Source organism: Oncorhynchus masou, chromosome 12, assembly GCF_036934945.1.
Source record: "Oncorhynchus masou masou isolate Uvic2021 chromosome 12, UVic_Omas_1.1, whole genome shotgun sequence".
NCBI classification, from domain to species: Eukaryota; Metazoa; Chordata; class Actinopteri; order Salmoniformes; family Salmonidae; genus Oncorhynchus; species Oncorhynchus masou.
Window position 1 is genome coordinate 77,408,147 of NC_088223.1, and position 18,667 is coordinate 77,426,813.

The window sequence follows — 18,667 nt, forward strand, 5'->3', positions numbered from 1 at the left end:
AAAAATTAAAGGGGTGTGAATACTTGCTGAAAGCACTGTATGTACCACATTCTATATATGAAGTCACCCTCAAGACAGAGCGCTTCCAAGACACTTTCTCACACCCACTTTAAACCAACACTTTTATCCGGCTGAAGATTCAGGGTGCAACGCAACAAAACCATAAATAGCATGCAAGTCTTTTGTGCACAATACACAAACATGTTCGCACACACACACTATAAACAAGGACATTGAATAATTCTCATCACCACACGATCTATTCACTAATAGCGTCTTTGTGCTACCTCCTGTGTCGTTGTCATGCCCTGAAGCCATCCTGTAAACAATGTATTACTGATGCTTGTCTAGGGTAATTGGATATGCAACTGCATAAAAACAATACACAATATGCCATACATGAATGGCGATATGTTCCTACTACTTTGCGCTCCGGGGAATTATTTCCGTGGTGCACCATAACAAATACTTTTCTGCCTCGATTTGGAGCCAGCCTCATAGTCGTGTGACTAGCTCAGAATTTGAATTGATTATCATGTCACTCAGTGATCCACACACCCTAAGTCCCAAAGTCCCACACTATTACCTCTAAGCGCCAGCATTTTGAGCCTGGGGGCAAGATTATGTAAACACACACACACTCACTCTCCAAACAACCCCCACTCAGTAATATATTGTCTCATGGAGATGCATTAGGAAAGTATTCAGACCGCTTGACTTTTTCCACATTTTGTTAGGTTAGCCTTTTTTCTAAAATGTATTCAATCATTTTTTTCCCCTCATCATTCTACACACAATATCCCATAATGACCAAGCAAAAACAGGTTTTGAGACTTTTTCAAATGTATTAAAAATAAATGTAAATCACATTTACTCAAGTATTCAGACCCTTTACTCAGTACTTTGTTGAAGCACCTTTGGCAGAGATTACAGCCTCAAGTCTTCTTGGGTATGATGCTACAAGTTTGGCACACATGTTTGGGGAGTTTCTCCCATTCTTTGTAGATCCTCTCAAGCTCTGTCAGGTTGGATGGGGAGCGTCGCTGCACAGTTATTTTCAGGTCTCCAGAGATGTTTGATCGGGTTGAAGTCTGGGCTCTGGCTGGGCCACTCAAGGACATTCGGAGACTTATCCCAAAGCCACTCCTGCATTGTCTTGGCTGTGTACTTGGGGTTGTTGTCCTGTTGGAAGGTGAACCTTCGTCCCAGTATGAGGTCCTGTGTGCTCTGTAGCAGGTTTTCATCAAGGATCCTGACTAGTCTCCCAGTCCCTGCCACTGAAAAACATCCCACAGCATGATGCAGCCACCACTATGCTTCACCATAAGGATGGTGCCAGGTTTCCTCCAGATGTGACGCTTGGCATTCAAGCTAAAGAGTTCAATCTTGGTTTCATCAGACCAGAGAATCTTGTTTCTCATGTTATGAGAGTCCTTTAGGTGCCTCGTGGCAAACTCCACGGAGGCTGTTATGTGACTTTTAACGAGGAGTGGCTTGATTGGTGGAGTGCTGTATAGATGGGAGAATCTTCCAGAAAGACGACAATCTCCACAGAGGAATCCTAGAGCTCTGTCAGAATGACCATTGGGTTCTTGGTCACCTCCCCGACCAAAGCCCTTCTCCCCCAATTGCCTAGTTTGGCTGGGCGGCCAGCTCTAGGAAGAATCTTGTTCAAGGAAGAATCTTCTTCCACTGTGTTCTTGGGGACCTTCAATGCTGCAGAAATGTTTTAGTACCCTTCCCCAGATATGTGCCTCGACAAAATCCTGTCCCTGAGCTCTACGGACAATTCCTTCAACCTTGTGGCTTTGTTTTTGCTCTGTCATGCACTGTCAACTGTGGAACCTTTTATATAGACAGGTGTGTGCGTTTCCAAATCATGTCCAATTAATTTAATTTACCACAGGTGGACTCCAATCAAGTTGTAGAAACATCTCAAGGATGATCAGTAGAAACAGGAAGCACCAGAGCTCAATTTCATGTCTCATAGCAAAGGGTCTGAACACATGTAAATAAGGTATTTGTCTTTAAAATTTCTAAAACCCTGTTTTTGCTTTGTCATGGGGTATTATGTGTAGATTGATGAGGGGGAAAAAGTAATATAATCCATTTTAGAATAAGGCTTTAACGTAACATTTGGAGAAGGGGTCTGAATACTTTCCGAATACACTGTATGCTCCCTGGGTTGTATATATTGGGGCACACCTTAGCTGAGCATGTCTTATAGGACAAGTTTAGGTAGTCCCCTCCTATTTTCTTTTGTTTGGGACTTAGTGAATACACCACCTGGCTACCTGTCTCGTGTTTGTGCCTATTTATTCCAGTGACTCATACTAGGTCATTTGATTATGGCCATTTTGATTTCCCTGAAGAACACACACTCCGGGGTGATATTTCCCCTAGGTACAGATCTAGGATCAGCTTCCTCATCCCATTCCTCAATTCTCACCTTATCCATTAGCTATGAAAATGATAAACTGGCCCAAGATCAGTGTCTTGGGTTTACCTTCACCTTACACCAAGCGCGCACTGTAGATGCCAAGCATGAGGATTGTCAGTACATGCAATCAATATGACTTTCCCAACATGTGTTTCAATAACATAGTTGTTTGCTTGTGATGATGCAACAGGATACTTTTTCTCACTCAGCTTGCAGCTTTTGTCTCTGAACTGTCTATTGGGTTGTGTTCATTAGGCACCAAATGTAAGAAAACAGTCTGAAAGAGGGAGGGACTACCTGGACTTGTCCAATAAGAAGCACTTGTAGTCATGTTCCATTGCAAAACATTTCTAAACGTTTGCCCTAATGAACTGGTAGAAGCAGTAGATGGCTTTTTTGGGCGCCAAATTAGAGATGAGCGTTATACTGTTGAATCAAAGCAGGTCACAGTGGACTCTGAAATGCTTGTTTTTCTCTAACTTACCCTTTTGCCTCTTCTCTATCCCTCTCTTTTTCCTCTCTGTCTTAACACCTGCATGCTGCCATGACCTGATTGATATTCAAATCACAGTAAGTGATAAAATGACCCCCTCTGTCCCTCGTCCTTAACCCGTCCTACCATTCCCTCCTCCCTCCGTCCATCCCTCCCTCACCCCCCGCCACACAATTCAGACATGTCCGCTCTACTGGCTACACTCTCTGTGACTCCCACAATGGCTGGGTTTGTGGCGGTGGGTTCAGCCATTTGGAACTTTGGCACCAGAACCCAGTGGCACCAAAGCGTTCAGAGACTGGGCCTAAAGTGTGTCAGGATGGGAGTGTGTCCCTTGTGGATTGAATTTAGCCTGGTCCCAGATTGGTTTGTGCTTTATAGCCAATTCCTATAGTTATTTGGCATACCAATGACCATCGAAGTTGGCAAGACGGCACAAACCAATTTGGGACCAGGCCAGATTGACTTGAACTCACCTCCCTGCATGAACTCTATAGCAGTCAGCCAGTCAGTGTTTGAGATGGACAGTTAGCAACTGCAGACTGACTGATCTATAAATCATAATGAATAGTCATTTTGGATGCCAGATAGTAGTTGATCTCAAACTCGGGTTGGTAGGCCTTTAGGATGTTAGAATGCAGGCTAGCTAGCACCTATGTTTAGGTCAGACATTTGCCCAAGTTGCCATTTCGATCACCTGTCTCTCTGTTCACCTAAGAATGTGGTCCATATAGCAGTGTGTGTGTGTCTGCATGACTTTGCACCCTCGCATACCAAAGGCCCCCCCACTGGGGGGGAAAAGCCTGAGATATTTCAGTTGGTCTTTGTGTTTACTCTGCAATGCTATTCCAGTTCCTCAAAGCTAAACCTCACTGCCGGCAAGCGGTATTTCCAGGGGATGCTACTGTGGTTTAAAATAAGTGAATTACATTACAAAATAAAAATGAGCCCAACTCAGCATAAATGTGCTGCAGGCCTGCAGCAGCCACCACTTAACTATACCCATGCTCTAGGTGAGTAAGTCCATGGCTGCATCTCAAATGTCATCCTTTTCTTTAGACCAGGGCCCGTAGGGTCATGAGGTGGAGCCCTTAAGTTAACCTGTCCAATCATTTCTAATCAGCGATTACTTCAAAGAAGGAAGTCCCCAGACCCCTTGTTCTTTCACATCCAACGTTCTAAATTGTAGGCATACTGGAACTTTGACCTGTGGTTTTCTAGGGTTGTGTTCATTATGGTACACCATAACAAAATGTTTTGCAACAGAAAGCGAAATTGAGTTTCTTATTGGAAACTTTCAGCTGAAGAACATACACACATCAAGGTACTTTTCACAGGTGCTGGAGTTATAGGCAAACTCATGGAAAACAGAAAGGAAAATGCTGCACACTGCTGCTCATGCTCACAGGTGATTTTTATTTATTTATAATGTTTCGACCCTTTGGTCTTCATCAGGCATCCATATCCCAGGAGGGCGTGGAAGGTCATATATATATATATGTCAGTCCGTACTCAGCAAAACATTTATAACATAAGTTCACAATATTAAACATTCAATGTATCAGAATATATGATCACACACAAAGAATGTGATATATACAGTTGATGTTGGAAGTTTACATACACTTAGGTTGGAGTCATTGAAACTCTCCTTTGGTGTGAAAATTTATCCCAGAACAACAGCAAAGGACATTGTGAAGATGCTAGAGAAAACAGGTAGAAAAGTAGCTATGTCCACAGTACAACGAGTCGACATAACCTGAAAGGCCGCTCAGCAAGGAAGAAGCCACTGCTCCAAAACTGCCATAAAAAAGCCAGACTACGGTTTGCAACTGCACATGGGGAAGAAGATTGTACTTTTTGGAGAAATGTCCTCTGGTCTGATGAAACAAAAATAGAACTGTTTAACCATAATGACCATTGTAATGTTTGGAGGAAAAAGGGGGAGGCTTGCAAGCTGAAGAACACCATTCCAACCGTGAAGCACGGGGGTGGCAGCAGCATGTTCTGGGGGTGCTTTGCTGCAGGAGGGACTGGTGCACTTCGCAAATAGATGGCATCATGAGGAAGTAAAATTGTGGATATATGGAAGCAAAATCTCAAGACATCAGTCAGGAAGTTAAAAGCTTGGTCACAAATGGGTCTTCGAAATGAGCAATGACCACAAGCATACAGTGGGGCAAAAAAGTATTTAGTCAGCCACCAATTGTGCAAGTTCTCCCACTTAAAAATATGAGAGGCCTGTAATTGTAGGTACACTTAAACTATGACAGACAAAATGAGAAGAAAAAAATCCAGAATCACATTGTAGGATTTTTTATGAATTTATTTGCAAATTATGGTGGAAAATAAGTATTTGGTTAATAACAAAAGTTTCTCAATACTTTGTTATATACCCTTTGATGGCAATGACAGAGGTCAAACATTTTCTGTAAGTCTTCACAAGGTTTTCACACACTGTTGCTGGTATTTTGGCCCATTCCTCCATGCAGATCTCCTCTAGAGCAGTGATGTTTTGGGTCTGTTGCTGGGCAACACAGACTTTCAACTCCCTCCAAATATTTTCTATGGGGTTGAGATCTGGAGACTGGATAGGCCACTCCAGGACCTTGAAATGCTTCTTGTGAAGCCACTCCTTCGTTGCCCGGGCGGTGTGTTTGGGATCATTGTCATGCTGAAAGATGAGGGGCGGCAGTGTAGCCTAGTGGTTAGAGCGTTGGACTAGTAACCGGAAGGTTGCGAGTTCAAACCCCCGAGCTGACAAGGTACACATCTGTCGTTCTGCCCCTGAACAGGCAGTTAACCCACTGTTCCCAGGCCGTCATTGAAAATAAGAATTTGTTCTTAACTGACTTGCCTGGTTAAATAAAGGTAAAAAAAAAAAAAGACCCAGCCACGTTTCATCTTCAATGCCCTTGCTGACGGAAAGAGGTTTTCACTCAAAATCTCACGATACATGGCCCCATTCATTCTTTCCTTTACACGGATCAGTCATCCTGGACCCTTTGCAGAAAAACAGCCCCAAAGCATGATGTTTCCACCCCCATGCTTCACAGTAGGTATGGTGTTCTTTGGATGCAACTCAGCATTCTTTGTCCTCCAAACACAACGAGTTGAGTTTTTACCAAAAAGTTATATTTTGGTTTCATCTGACCATATGGCATTCTCCCAATCTTCTTCTGGATCACCTTTTTAAGTGGGAGAACTTGCACAATTGGTGGCTGACTAAATACTTTCTTGCCCCGCTGTATACGTTTGCACAGTACCAGTCAAAAGTTTGTGTCCAAACATATGAGTGTGTGTATAGATTATATTCAATTAGGATAAAAACTAATTTGGGCAATTTTTATACTATAAAAACAATTTCAAGTCAAACTCCTCATAAGGCCAAGAGGAGACACTGTTGAGCCTGTGGATCCAGAAAGACTACCTTTGAAGAAGTTTCCTCTCAATGTCCCCTTCCCTGCATGACATCTTGACCAATTCTGTTCCAATATATCTCAGAGAACTAATATAATGTCTGACCGTATATTGCAGCGGTGCTCTCTTCCGGGTCTTAAGGCTTCTACTGGCTTTCCCTATGTAAGACAGACCACAAGGACATTTCAACATGTGAATAACATTGGTGGACATGCTGGCAATCAGGCCTTTGATGGTACATATGTGTCCTGTGTGGGGATGGGTAAATTGGTTACATTTTTATGTGAAGTTGCATTGAGCCCATTGGCCACATTTGTAATGAGCCTTTGGAACCTTGTCCAAGAAAGTTTCCTTTTTCTCTGGTGGATAATCAGATTTCACCACAATGGCTCTCACATTTGGGGGTCTTTTAAAGACCATACGTGGGGATATTTAAAGATGGGTTTCAATTGTGGGTCAGTATCAATAATGTACCAGTGCTTCCTTATTTATGTCCTTGAATGCCTTCCCCAATGGTGAATATTATTGGGTGAAGCATGAGGGAACGTTCATAATTTTCTTAAACTTTTGGTTTGAATGCTTTCCAATAGAGGTCGACCGATTATGATTTTTTTCAATACCGATTTATTTGAGGGCCAAAAAAAAAGCCGCTACCGATTAATCGGCCGATTTTATTTTACTTAAAAAAAAATGTATTTGTTATAATGACAATTACAACAATACTGAATGAACACTTATTTTAATAAAATACATCAATAAAAATCAATTTAGCCTCAAATAAATGATGAAACATGTTCAATTTGGTTTAAATAATGAAAAAACAATGTGTTGAAGTAAAAGTGCAATATGTACCATGTAAAAAAACTAACGTTTCAGTTCCTTGCTCAGAACATGAGAGCATATGAAAGTTGTTAGTTCCTTTTAACACGAGACTTCAATATTCCAAGGTAAGAGGTTTTAGGTTGTAGTTAATATAGTATTTATAGGACTATTTCTCTCTCTACCATTTGTATTTCATATACAGTGGGGAGGACAAGTATTTGATACACTGCCGATTTTGCAGGTTTTCCTACTTACAAAGCATGTAGAGGTCTGTCATTTTTATCATAGGTACACTTCAACTGTGAGAGACGGAATCTAAAACCAAATTCCAGAAAACCACATTGTATTGATTTAAGTAATTCATTTGCATTTTATTGCAAGACATAAGTATTTGACCAACCAGTTAGAATTACAGCTCTCACAGACCTGTTAGGTTTTCTTTAAGAAGCCCTCCTGTTCTCCACTCATTACCTGTATTAACTGCACCTGTATCAACTCATTACCCATATAAAAGACACCTGTCCACACACTCAATCAAATAGACTCCAACCTCTCCACAATGGCCAAGACCAGAGAGCTGTCGAAGGACATCAGGGATAAAATTGTAGACCTGCACAAGGGATGGGCTACAGGACAATGGGGAAGCAGCTTGGTGAGAAGGCAACAACTGTTGGCACAATTATTAGGAAAGGGAAGAAGTTCAAGATGACGGTCAATCACCCTCGGTCTGGGGCTCCATGCAAGATCTCACCTCGTGGGCATCAATGATCATGAGGAAGGTGAGGGATCAGCCCAGAACTACACAGCAGGACCTTGTCAATGACCTGAAGAGAGCTGGGACCACAGTCCCAAAGAAAACCATTAGTAACACACCATGCCGTCATGGATTAAAATCCTGCAACGCACGCAAGGACCCCCTGCTCAAGCCAGCACATGTCCAGGCCCATCTGAAGTTTGCCAATGACCATCTGGATGATCCAGAGGAGAAGGTCATGTGGTCTGATGAGACAAAAATAGAGCTTTTTGGTCTAACCTCCACTCGCCGTGATTGGAGGAGGAAGAAGGATGAGTACAATCCCAAGAACACCATCTCAACCGTGAAGCATGGTGGTGGAAACATCATTCTTTGGCGATGCTTTTCTGCAAAGGGGACAGGACGACTGCACCGTATTGAGGGGAGGATGGATGGGGCCATGTATCACGAGATCTTGGCCAACAACCTCCTTCCCTCAGTAAGAGCATTGAAGATGGGTCGTGGCTGGGTCTTCCAGCATGACAACGACCCGAGAAACACAGCCAGGGCACAAAGGAGTGGCTCCATAAGAAGCATCTCAAGGTCCTGGAGTGGCCGAGCCAGTCTCCAGACCTGAACCCAATAGAAAATCTTTGGAGGGAGCTGAAAGTCCGTATTGCCCAGCAACAGCCCCGGAACCTGAAGGATCTGGAGAAGGTCTGTATGGAGGAGTGGGCCAAAATCCCTGCTGCAGTGTGTGCAAACCTGGTCAAGAACTACAGGAAACGTATGATCTCTCTAATTGCAAACAAAGGTTTCTGTACCAAATATAACGTTCTGCTTTTCTGATGTATCGAATACTTATGTCATGCAATAAAATGCAAATTAATTACTTAAAAATCAATACAATGTGATTTTCTGGTTTAAAAAAAATATATTCCGCCTCTCACAGTTGAAGTGTACCTATGATAAATATTACAGACCTCTACATGCTTTGTAAGTAGGAAACACTGACGATTTTGCAGGTTATCAAATTCTTGTTCTCCCCACTGTACCTTTGACTATTGGATGTTCTTATAGGCACTTTAGTATTGCCAGTGTAACAGTATAGCTTCCGTCCCTCTCCTCGCCCCTACCTGGGCTCGAACCAGGAACTCATCGACAACAGCCACCCTCGAAACATCGTTACCCATCGCTCCACAAAAGACGCGGCCCTTGCAGAGCAAGGGGAATAGTTACTCCAAGTCTCAGAGTGACATTTGAACCGCTATTAGCTCGCACCATGCTAACTAGCTAGCCATTTCACATCGGTTATACCAGCCATTAGGCTGATAGGCTTGAAGTCATAAACAGCGCTGTACTTGCGAAGAGCTGCTGGCAAAACGCATGAAAGTGCTGTATGAGTGAATGCTTACGAGCCTGCTGCTGCCTACCATCGCTCAGTCAGACTGCTCTATCAAATCATAGACTTAATTATAACATAACACAGAAATACGAGTCTTTGGTCATTAATATGGTCGAATCCTGAAACTATCATCTCGAAAACAAAACGTTTATTTCAGTGAAATACGGAACCGTTCGATATTTTTTCTAACGGGTGGCATCCCTAAGTCTAAATATTCTTGTTACATTGCACAACCTTGAATGTTATGTCATTATTATATACAATTCTGGCAAATTAGTTCGCAATGAGCCAGGCTGCCCAAACTGTTGCATATACCCTGTCTCAGCGTGCAATGAACGCAAGAGAAGTGACACGATTTCACCTGGTTAATATTGCCTGCTAACCTGGATTTCTTTTAGCTAATTATGCAGGTTTTGAAAATATATACTTGTGTATTGATTTTAAGAAAGGCATTGGTGTTTATGGTTAGGTACAGTTGTCCAACGATTGTTCTTTTTTTGCAAATGCGCTTTTGTTAAATCATCCTCCAGCATTGCATCGATTTATATGCAACGCAGGACACGCTAGATAACTAGTGATATCATCAACCATGTGTAGTTATGACTAGTCATTATGATTGCTTGACTGTTTTTTTTATAAGAAGTTTAATGCTAGCTAGCAACTTACCTTGGCTTCGACTGCATTCGCGTAACAGGCAGGCTTCTTGTGGTTAGAGTATGGTCAGAGTATTGGACTAGTTAACTGTAAGGTTGCAAGATTGGATCCCCCGAGCTGACAATGTGAAAATCTGTCGTTCTGCCCCTGTACAAGGCAGTTAACCCACCGTTCCTAGGCCATCATTGAAAATAAGAATGTGTTAACTGACTAGTTTAGATTAGGCATGGAATTCCAATAGTTCTTCCTGGGTCCCTGTATAGATTCATCCAAATATCTCAGAATTAGGAGATATTGGAGAGAAAGGGGTTAAGGTCTGGATTCAGCACCACCAGTTTATCAAACATTCCTAGATATATGGTGCCTTCGGAAAGTATTCAGACCACTTGACCCTTTTACACATTTTGTTACGTTACAGCCTTATTCTAAAATTTCTTAAATAATTTTTTCCTCATCAATCAACACACAATACCCCATCCGTTTCGTGCCTATTGAACATGACCCAGACCAAGGTAATCATGGAAATCCTTGGAAGCAGCAGTATCGGAAGGTAGAAAGTGGGTCAGGAGTTTAAGGGTTAAAGGTCTCTCTTCTTCCTCCCCCGTAGGCTCTACAGAAGCTGTCCAATCAGTACCTGAAGAGGGAATGGCCAGCCAGCCTACCAGAGGAGCCCACAGACCACAGGTAAAACCTCTCGTCACTGTGGCATCGTCAGAAATCGTATTGTCTCACACTCTCCCTCAGGTGAAATGGACAGATGTTAGTGTTATTTTTCCATAATAATGCTTACCAGTGTGTATACAATTATGCCCAATTGTAACCATATTAACAACACAGTAGAACATATAAAATGTATTTGTCTCCATAACAGTTTAATGTTTGTGTGTGTGCATGTCGTCATAGGAACATGTATACGGTTTGGAAGGCCTACTTGGAGGGCACGGTGCATGTGACCCAGTCCAGGATCACGGCCTGTGAGAACTACAGGAACCAGGTGTCGGACCCAGCCAAGACTGCCAGGCTTCAGAAGGAGCATCAGCTCAGGAAGGTATGGAGGCCAAACCACCACAACATGGCTTAGCTTTGCATAGTTTGCAGACTCTCTCCTGCTCTCTCATGTCTTACATTGGATGTATGTCTCCATTTTTACAGCTGGTGAGTTGAAACCACTGAAACAATTCAAGATGTTTTTTTCTGCCTTAAGGGGAAGTACGCTGTTCTTTGGATACCAACCAGTGTATTTACAGCGCCTTCAGAAAGTATTCACACACATTTTGTTATGTTACAGCCTGAATTAAACATTTATTCAATTTAGAGTTGTTGGTCACTGGCCTAAACACAGTACTTCATAATGTCAGTGGAATTATGTTTACATATTAATTAAAAGCTGAAATATCTTGAGTCAATAAGTATTCAACCCCTTTGTTATGGCAAGCCTAAATAAATGCAGGAGGAGAAATATGCTTAACAATTCACATAATAAGTTGCATGGACTCACTCTGTGTGCAATAATAATGTTTAACATTATTTTTGAATGACTACCTCATCTCTATGCCACACACAAACAATTTATCTGTAAGTCGCAAAGTCGAAGTGAATTTCAAACACAGATTCAACCACAAAGATCAGCGACCAGGTGTTCCAATGCCTCGCCAAGAAGGGCAGCTATTGGTAGATGGGTAAAAAAAATATACAGTGCCTTGCGAAAGTATTCGGCCCCCTTGAACTTTGCGACCTTTTGCCACATTTCAGACTTCAAACATAAAGATATAAAACAGTATTTTTTTGTGAAGAATCAACAAGTGGGACACAATCATGAAGTGGAACGACATTTATTGGATATTTCAAACTTTTTTTAACAAATCAAAAACTGAAAAATTGGGCGTGCAAAATTATTCAGCCCCTTTACTTTCAGTGCAGCAAACTCTCTCCAGAAGTTCAGTGAGGATCTCTGAATGATCCAATGTTGACCTAAATGACTAATGATGATAAATACAATCCACCTGTGTAATCAAGTCTCCGTATAAATGCACCTGCACTGTGATAGTCTCAGAGGTCCGTTAAAAGCGCAGAGAGCATCATGAAGAACAAGGAACACACCAGGCAGGTCCGAGATACTGTTGTGAAGAAGTTTAAAGCCAGATTTGGATACAAAAATATTTCCCAAGCTTTAAACATCCCAAGGAGCACTGTGCAAGCGATAATATTGAAATGGAAGGAGTATCAGACCACTGCAAATCTACCAAGACCTGGCCGTCCCTCTAAACTTTCAGCTCATACAAGGAGAAGACTGATCGGAGATGCAGCCAAGAGGCCCATGATCACTCTGGATGAACTGCAGAGATCTACAGCTGAGGTGGGAGACTCTGTCCATAGGACAACAATCAGTCGTATATTGCACAAATCTGGCCTTTATGGAAGAGTGGCAAGAAGAAAGCCATTTCTTAAAGATCTCCATAAAAAGTGTTGTTTAAAGTTTGCCACAAGCCACCTGGGAGACACACCAAACATGTGGAAGAAGGTGCTCTGGTCAGATGAAACCAAAATTGAACCTTTTGGCAACAATGCAAAATGTTGTGTTTGGCGTAAAAGCAACACAGCTCATCACCCTGAACCCCCTATCCCCACTGTCAAACATGGTGGAGGCAGCATCATGGTTTGGGCCTGCTTTTCTTCAGCAGGGACAGGGAAGATGGTTAAAATTGATGGGAAGATGGATGGAGCCAAATACAGGACCATTCTGGAAGAACCTGATGGAGTCTGCAAAAGACCTGAGACTGGGACGGAGATTTGTCTTCCAACAAGACAATGATCCAAAACATAAAGCAAAATCTACAATGGAATGGTTCAAAAATAAACATATCCAGGTGTTAGAATGGCCAAGTCAAAGTCCAGACCTGAATCCAATCGAGAATCTGTGGAAAGAACTGAAAACTGCTGTTCACAAATGCTCTCCATCCAACCTCACTGAGCTCGAGCTGTTTTGCAAGGAGGAATGGTAAAAAATTTCAGTCTCTCGATGTGCAAAACTGATAGACATACCCCAAGCGACTTACAGCTGTAATCGCAGCAAAAGGTGGCCCTACAAAGTATTAACTTAAGGGGGCTGAATAATTTTGCACGCCCAATTTTTCAGTTTTTGATTTGTTAAAAAAGTTTGAAATATCCAATAAATGTCGTTCCACTTCATGATTGTGTCCCACTTGTTGTTGATTCTTCACAAAAAAATACAGTTTTATATCTTTATGTTTGAAGTCTGAAATGTGGCAAAAGGTCGCAAAGTTCAAGGGTGCCGAATACTTTCGCAAGGCACTGTACATGTTTATATATCCCTTTGAGCATTGTGAAGTTATTAATCACACTTTGGATGGTGCATCAATATACACCCAGTCACTACAAAGGTAACGCAGTTGCCAGAGAGGAACGAAACCATTTCATAACAGTTAGATGGCTGTGATAGGAGAGAACTGAAGATGGATCAACAACATTGTAGTTAGTCCACAATACTCACCAAATTGAGAGTGAAAATAAGTAACTCTACAGAAATATAAATATTCCAAAATATGCATCCTGTTTGCAACACAGCACTAAAGTAATACTGCAAGAAATGTGGCAACGCAATTAACACTTTATATTTAGGACAAAAAGTTATGTTGGGGCAAATACAATACAACACACTACTGAGCACCACGCTCCATATTTTCAAGCATAGTGGTGGCTGCGTCATGTTATGGAAGGGGGAGTTTTTCAGGATAAAAAATAAACTCAATGGAGCTAAGGACATGAGAAATCCTGGAGGAAACCTTGCTTTAGACTGCTTTCCACCAGACACTGGTAGATTATTTTACCTATCAGCAGGACAATAAGCTAATACACAAGGCCAAATCTACGCTAGAGTTGCTTACCAAGAAGACCGTTAATGTTCCTGATTGGCTGGGTTAAAGTGTATTCGGAAAATGTTCAGGCCCCTTGACTTTTTCTACATTTTGTTGTGTTACAGCCTTATTTAAAAATAATCCCTTATCAATTTACCCACAATACCCCATAATAAAAAATGGAAATATCACATTTACAAAAGTATTCAGATCCTTTACTCAGTAATTTGTTGAAACACCTTTGGCAGCGATTGCAGCCTCTAGTCCTCTTGGGTATGACTTTACAAGCTTGTCACAACTGTATTTGTAGTCTATTACAGCCTACAAAGTGAAGCACTGCCGAGAGCTGCCCAGTGACACGAGCCTACCAGATGAGCTAAATAACGTCTATGCTCGCTTTGAGACAAGTAACACTGAACATGCACGAGAGCATCAGCTGTTCCGGGTGATTGTGTGATCACGCTCTCTGCAGCCAATGTGAGTAAGACCTTTAAATAGGTCAACATTCACAAGGCCGTAGGGCCAGACTGATTACCAGGACGTGTACGCTGATCAACTGGCAAGTGTCTTCACTGACATTTTCAACCTCTGCTCGAATCTGTAATACCAGTATGTTAAAAGCAGACCACCATAGTCCCTGTGCCCAAAACACTAAGTTAACCTGCCTAAATGACTACCGACCCGTAGCACTCATGTCTGTAGCCATGAAGTGCTTTGAAAGGCTGGTCATGGCTCACATCAACACCATTATTCCAGAAACCATAGACCCAGTTCAATTTGCATAGCGCCCTATAGCGTGTTCTCATTGGACAGGTTCAGGTAGTATCCTCCCCCATTTTACTCCATTCAGAGACATTTTCGCCTTACTGAATACGCCTCTGCTTCCCTATCAGCTAGTTGGCCACACTGCTGCCCTACCAAGTTGGTCAGGCTTTGACCAACAATTGGTCTCTAGTTACCTCTGTCCAGTCTCCACTTTCCACTGGCTACCATCAACAAGCACCCTTTGTTCACCCTGACTAACCTAATAAGAATATTATGTTAGCTCTTAGGACATCATAGAATGGGTTACCAATAGACAGGCATGCATTTCCAGGCATGATAATTGTATTGGCAATGCATCTGAATATAGCCAAGTATTAGGGATGTGTATCATTCCCATTCAATACATGGGCTTTGATATGATACAGAAACGATACATTTTAGTTTGTAACGATTCAGTGCAATTCGGTTTGATTAGAGAACGAATTGATTTGATGCATTAACATTTGTTGCATAAATACATACATTTTCCATTCTGAATGAAAATCTGCTGCTGATGGAGCTCAGTAGCTAGACCTCTGAGCTGGATCTGTCTGTGATTACTTCTGTGTGTGTAAATGATATGTGTGTGTGTTTTAGAGATTCATATTTTACAGAGCATCTACCAAGTTTCAGTACTGAAAATAATATTTATCCTGAGAGTCCCAGGAAATACCGTAAAAATGACCATTTTAAAGTGCCCATTTTAAAGCGTTTAAAACCAAGATTAGGTCACAATGCCAGGGTTCTCCCAAAATAGGAGGGGTGTTGTTCCACATTGCCAGCTTGGCTGCTCCACTATGTAAAGTGAAACTGATGTTTAGTAATGATAGAGTAACTTTGATGGCCAATGACGTTGTGAATTGTGAAACGGGCAGTTCTTAAATTCTGAGCTTTATCATTCATGCTTTATCATGCTTAATTCATTCAGCGCGTTTCAGCAGTAGGCCTCGACTATCTTTCCACAGAATGCGCTGAGGCAGAGTGTAACCCTGAAATATAGCATTGTGTAATCATACCAACTTTAACTGTAATCAAATAGAAGTCAAATGACCAAAGTTGCTAAGCTTGCGAGCTAACCTCCAACAAATGACAGAATTTCTCCAATTTGGCTAAATCGAATTGATTTTACAGATAGCAGATCAGCTAATGAATAATGGGGAGATGAAGACAGGAAATTGTTTAAATATCAAGGTATCTTAACGGGACCAGCTCTGTAAAAAAATAATAATACATATATATTACATGATTATTATGACATTTTTTTATATATATATTACTGTCAGACTGTTTCTTGATCACATTCTCTACCGAAGCTGTCATATGAGCAGCGATATGAGACGGCACAGAGAAGCGGAGGAAATGTTAGAGCTGTATTTTGACAGGCATCAATAGGCGAGACGTGCTTTGATAATGCAACCTATGAATTACAGAATAAAGTTGGTAATTTTCATGCGAGTCAGGATTTTGGGTTTCAGTGGAAAATAGCCTATAGGTTCTATATATGTGAGTCCATAGAGAAATAATACACTTGATTAAGGCTAATGCATGGTAAATGTTTCTGATCAGTGATAGATAGATGAGCAAATGAAGCCAGAGATCAATTAACCAAATATACAGAAAGATTTCGTGAAACAAAATCACATTGATTATCAGACAAGTCACAGGCTTTTTGTTGGAAGTAGGCCAGGCTGAAGAGCAAAATCAACTTGTTTAAATAACATGCTATAAATGTTTCCTAATCAGATAATATATCAGCAAACTAGAATAAAGATGATAATTAGTACGCACCTTAATTTAGCTAACATTTCACTAGCCGAATTACCAATTATCAAACAGAGATTCAGTGAAAACAAAAATCTGACATGAATTGATTAATCAAGACGAGTGCACCACTCTTGTATCAAAGTAGCACCACGGTGCTGTCCCCATCAAAACAATGCTGAAATAATAATCTTGGTGACCACACACACACACACACACACGTTTATCACATTGAATTATTACAACTGTTGGATATTACTTTTTTCATCATTCAATTGATCATATCGAAAGTGCGTTTTCCTCTCTGTGCTTTTTCTAGGCCCAATGGCCGTCTCCTCACTCCGCTTCCGCCGTATTGTTCTCAAAACCAGTTCAATATAGTCCACTGTTTTACTGCTGGCTCATTTCATTTCTGTGACGTCAGACCTGGGCTCGGGCTTCAACTCAGGCTTGGGTCGGACCGGGATCACATTTTCAATTCTGATGAGAACTCTTAAACTGCATTCGTATCTCATGTGCAGTCCGGCAGTGTCAATTATGCGTGTGCTTTGAATTTATGGTGTCTATGTGAAGTAAATACGGTATCCTAAAGGCATCCACGCGACAAGTTTTAATTTTTTGCACATTATCCAATCTGCTGCTGCTCATGTGGTGGATTTTGTGGAATTGCAGCAGTGCGACATTGGGGAAAACGTTGTAATATCCAGGGTCTAGTCATTCAAAAGAATATAGGAAATTAAGTGTTCCTGGTATCCCGTTACCGGTGTTCCTCCCGTGTGTGTGGGGGGGGGCTTTTATTCTGGTAAAGCACCATTTTCAACAACTCATAGATAACAATCACCTAGCAAATTACAGAGGTTGTCACTCAAATAATAAGGCCTAATATTGCTCAAGATATTTTAGCATTTGAATAATGAAGATGCTGCATACCTTCCATGAATCATTACATCCCTACCAAGTATATCTCACAATTAATAACTGTACGTCACCACTTGTTTGTCCAGTGTATTGATCAGCTCACATATATATATATATACTCTACATGGCCAAAGGTATGTGGACACATGCTCTTTGAACATCTCAATCCACAATCATGGGCATTAATATGGAGTCCCCCCCCCCCTCCCTTTGCTGCTATAACAGCCTCCTCACTTCTGGAAAGGTTTTCCACTAGATCTTGGAACATTGCTGCAGGGATTTGCTTCCATTCAATCATGGGCATTAGTGAGGTTGAGCACTGATGTTAGGCAATTAGGCCTGGCTCACAGTCAGCGTTCCAATTCATCCCAAAGGTGTTCAATGTGGTTGAGGTAAGGGCTCTGTGCAGGCCAGTCAAGTTTTTCCTCACCAGTCTCGACAAACAATTTCTCTATGGACTTGGTTTGTGCACATAGTCTAGAATGTAGTGTTAAGATTTCCCTTCACTGGAACTAAGGGGCCTAGCCCGAGCCATGAAAAACAGCCCCAGACTATTATTCCTCCTCCACCAAACTTTACAGTTGGCACTATGCATTCAGGCAGGTAGTGTTCTCCTGGCATCCGCCAAACCCAGATTCGTCCATCGAACTGCCAGATGGTGAAGCCGGGATTCATCACTACAGAGAACGCATTTCCACGGAGTCCAATGGCTGTGCGCTTTACACCACTCCAGCTGACGCTTGGCATTGCGCATGGTGATCTTAGGGCTTGTGTGTGGCTTCTCGGCCAAGGAAACCCATTTCATGAAGCTCACAATGAACAGTTATTGTGCTGACGTTGCTTCCAGAGGCAGTTTGGAACTCGGTAGTGAGTGTTGCAACCGAGGACGGAAGATTCTTACGCGCTTCAGCCCTTAGTGGTCTCGTTCTGTGAGCTAGTGTGCCTACCACTTTGCGACTGAGCCGTTGTTGCTCCTATACGTTTCCACTTCACAATATCAGCACTTACAGGGAAAAAATAATTAAGGAAAATATATATAGTTTATTTTAATAATATGGCATCCTATGATGGTGCCACGTTGAAAGTCACTGAGTTCTTCAGTAAGGCCATTCTACTGCCAATGTTTGTCTTTGCTGTGTGCTGGATTTTATACACCTGTCAGCAATGGGTGTGGCTGAATAGACGAATCCACTAATTGGAAAGGGTTTCCACTTTAAAAAATATATATATATATAATTGTTTTTTAACCTTTATTTAACTGGGCAAGTCAGTTAAGAACAAAGTCTTATTTTCAATGAGGGCCTAGGAACAGTGGGTAACTGCCTTGTTCAGGGGCAGAACA

The 18,667-nt window shown here is 41.7% G+C and overlaps 1 protein-coding gene across 1 annotated transcript in view; it reads left to right on the top strand.

The window, feature by feature from the left end:
- The window catches only part of LOC135550847 (F-BAR and double SH3 domains protein 2-like), a 54,322-nt gene that overhangs the window by 13,787 nt on the left and 21,868 nt on the right, over positions 1-18,667 (top strand). The window contains exons 4-5 of the mRNA XM_064982010.1: positions 10,575-10,651; positions 10,871-11,015. Coding sequence (XP_064838082.1) covers positions 10,575-10,651; positions 10,871-11,015 — 222 coding nt within the window. The remainder of the gene's footprint in view (positions 1-10,574; positions 10,652-10,870; positions 11,016-18,667) is intronic.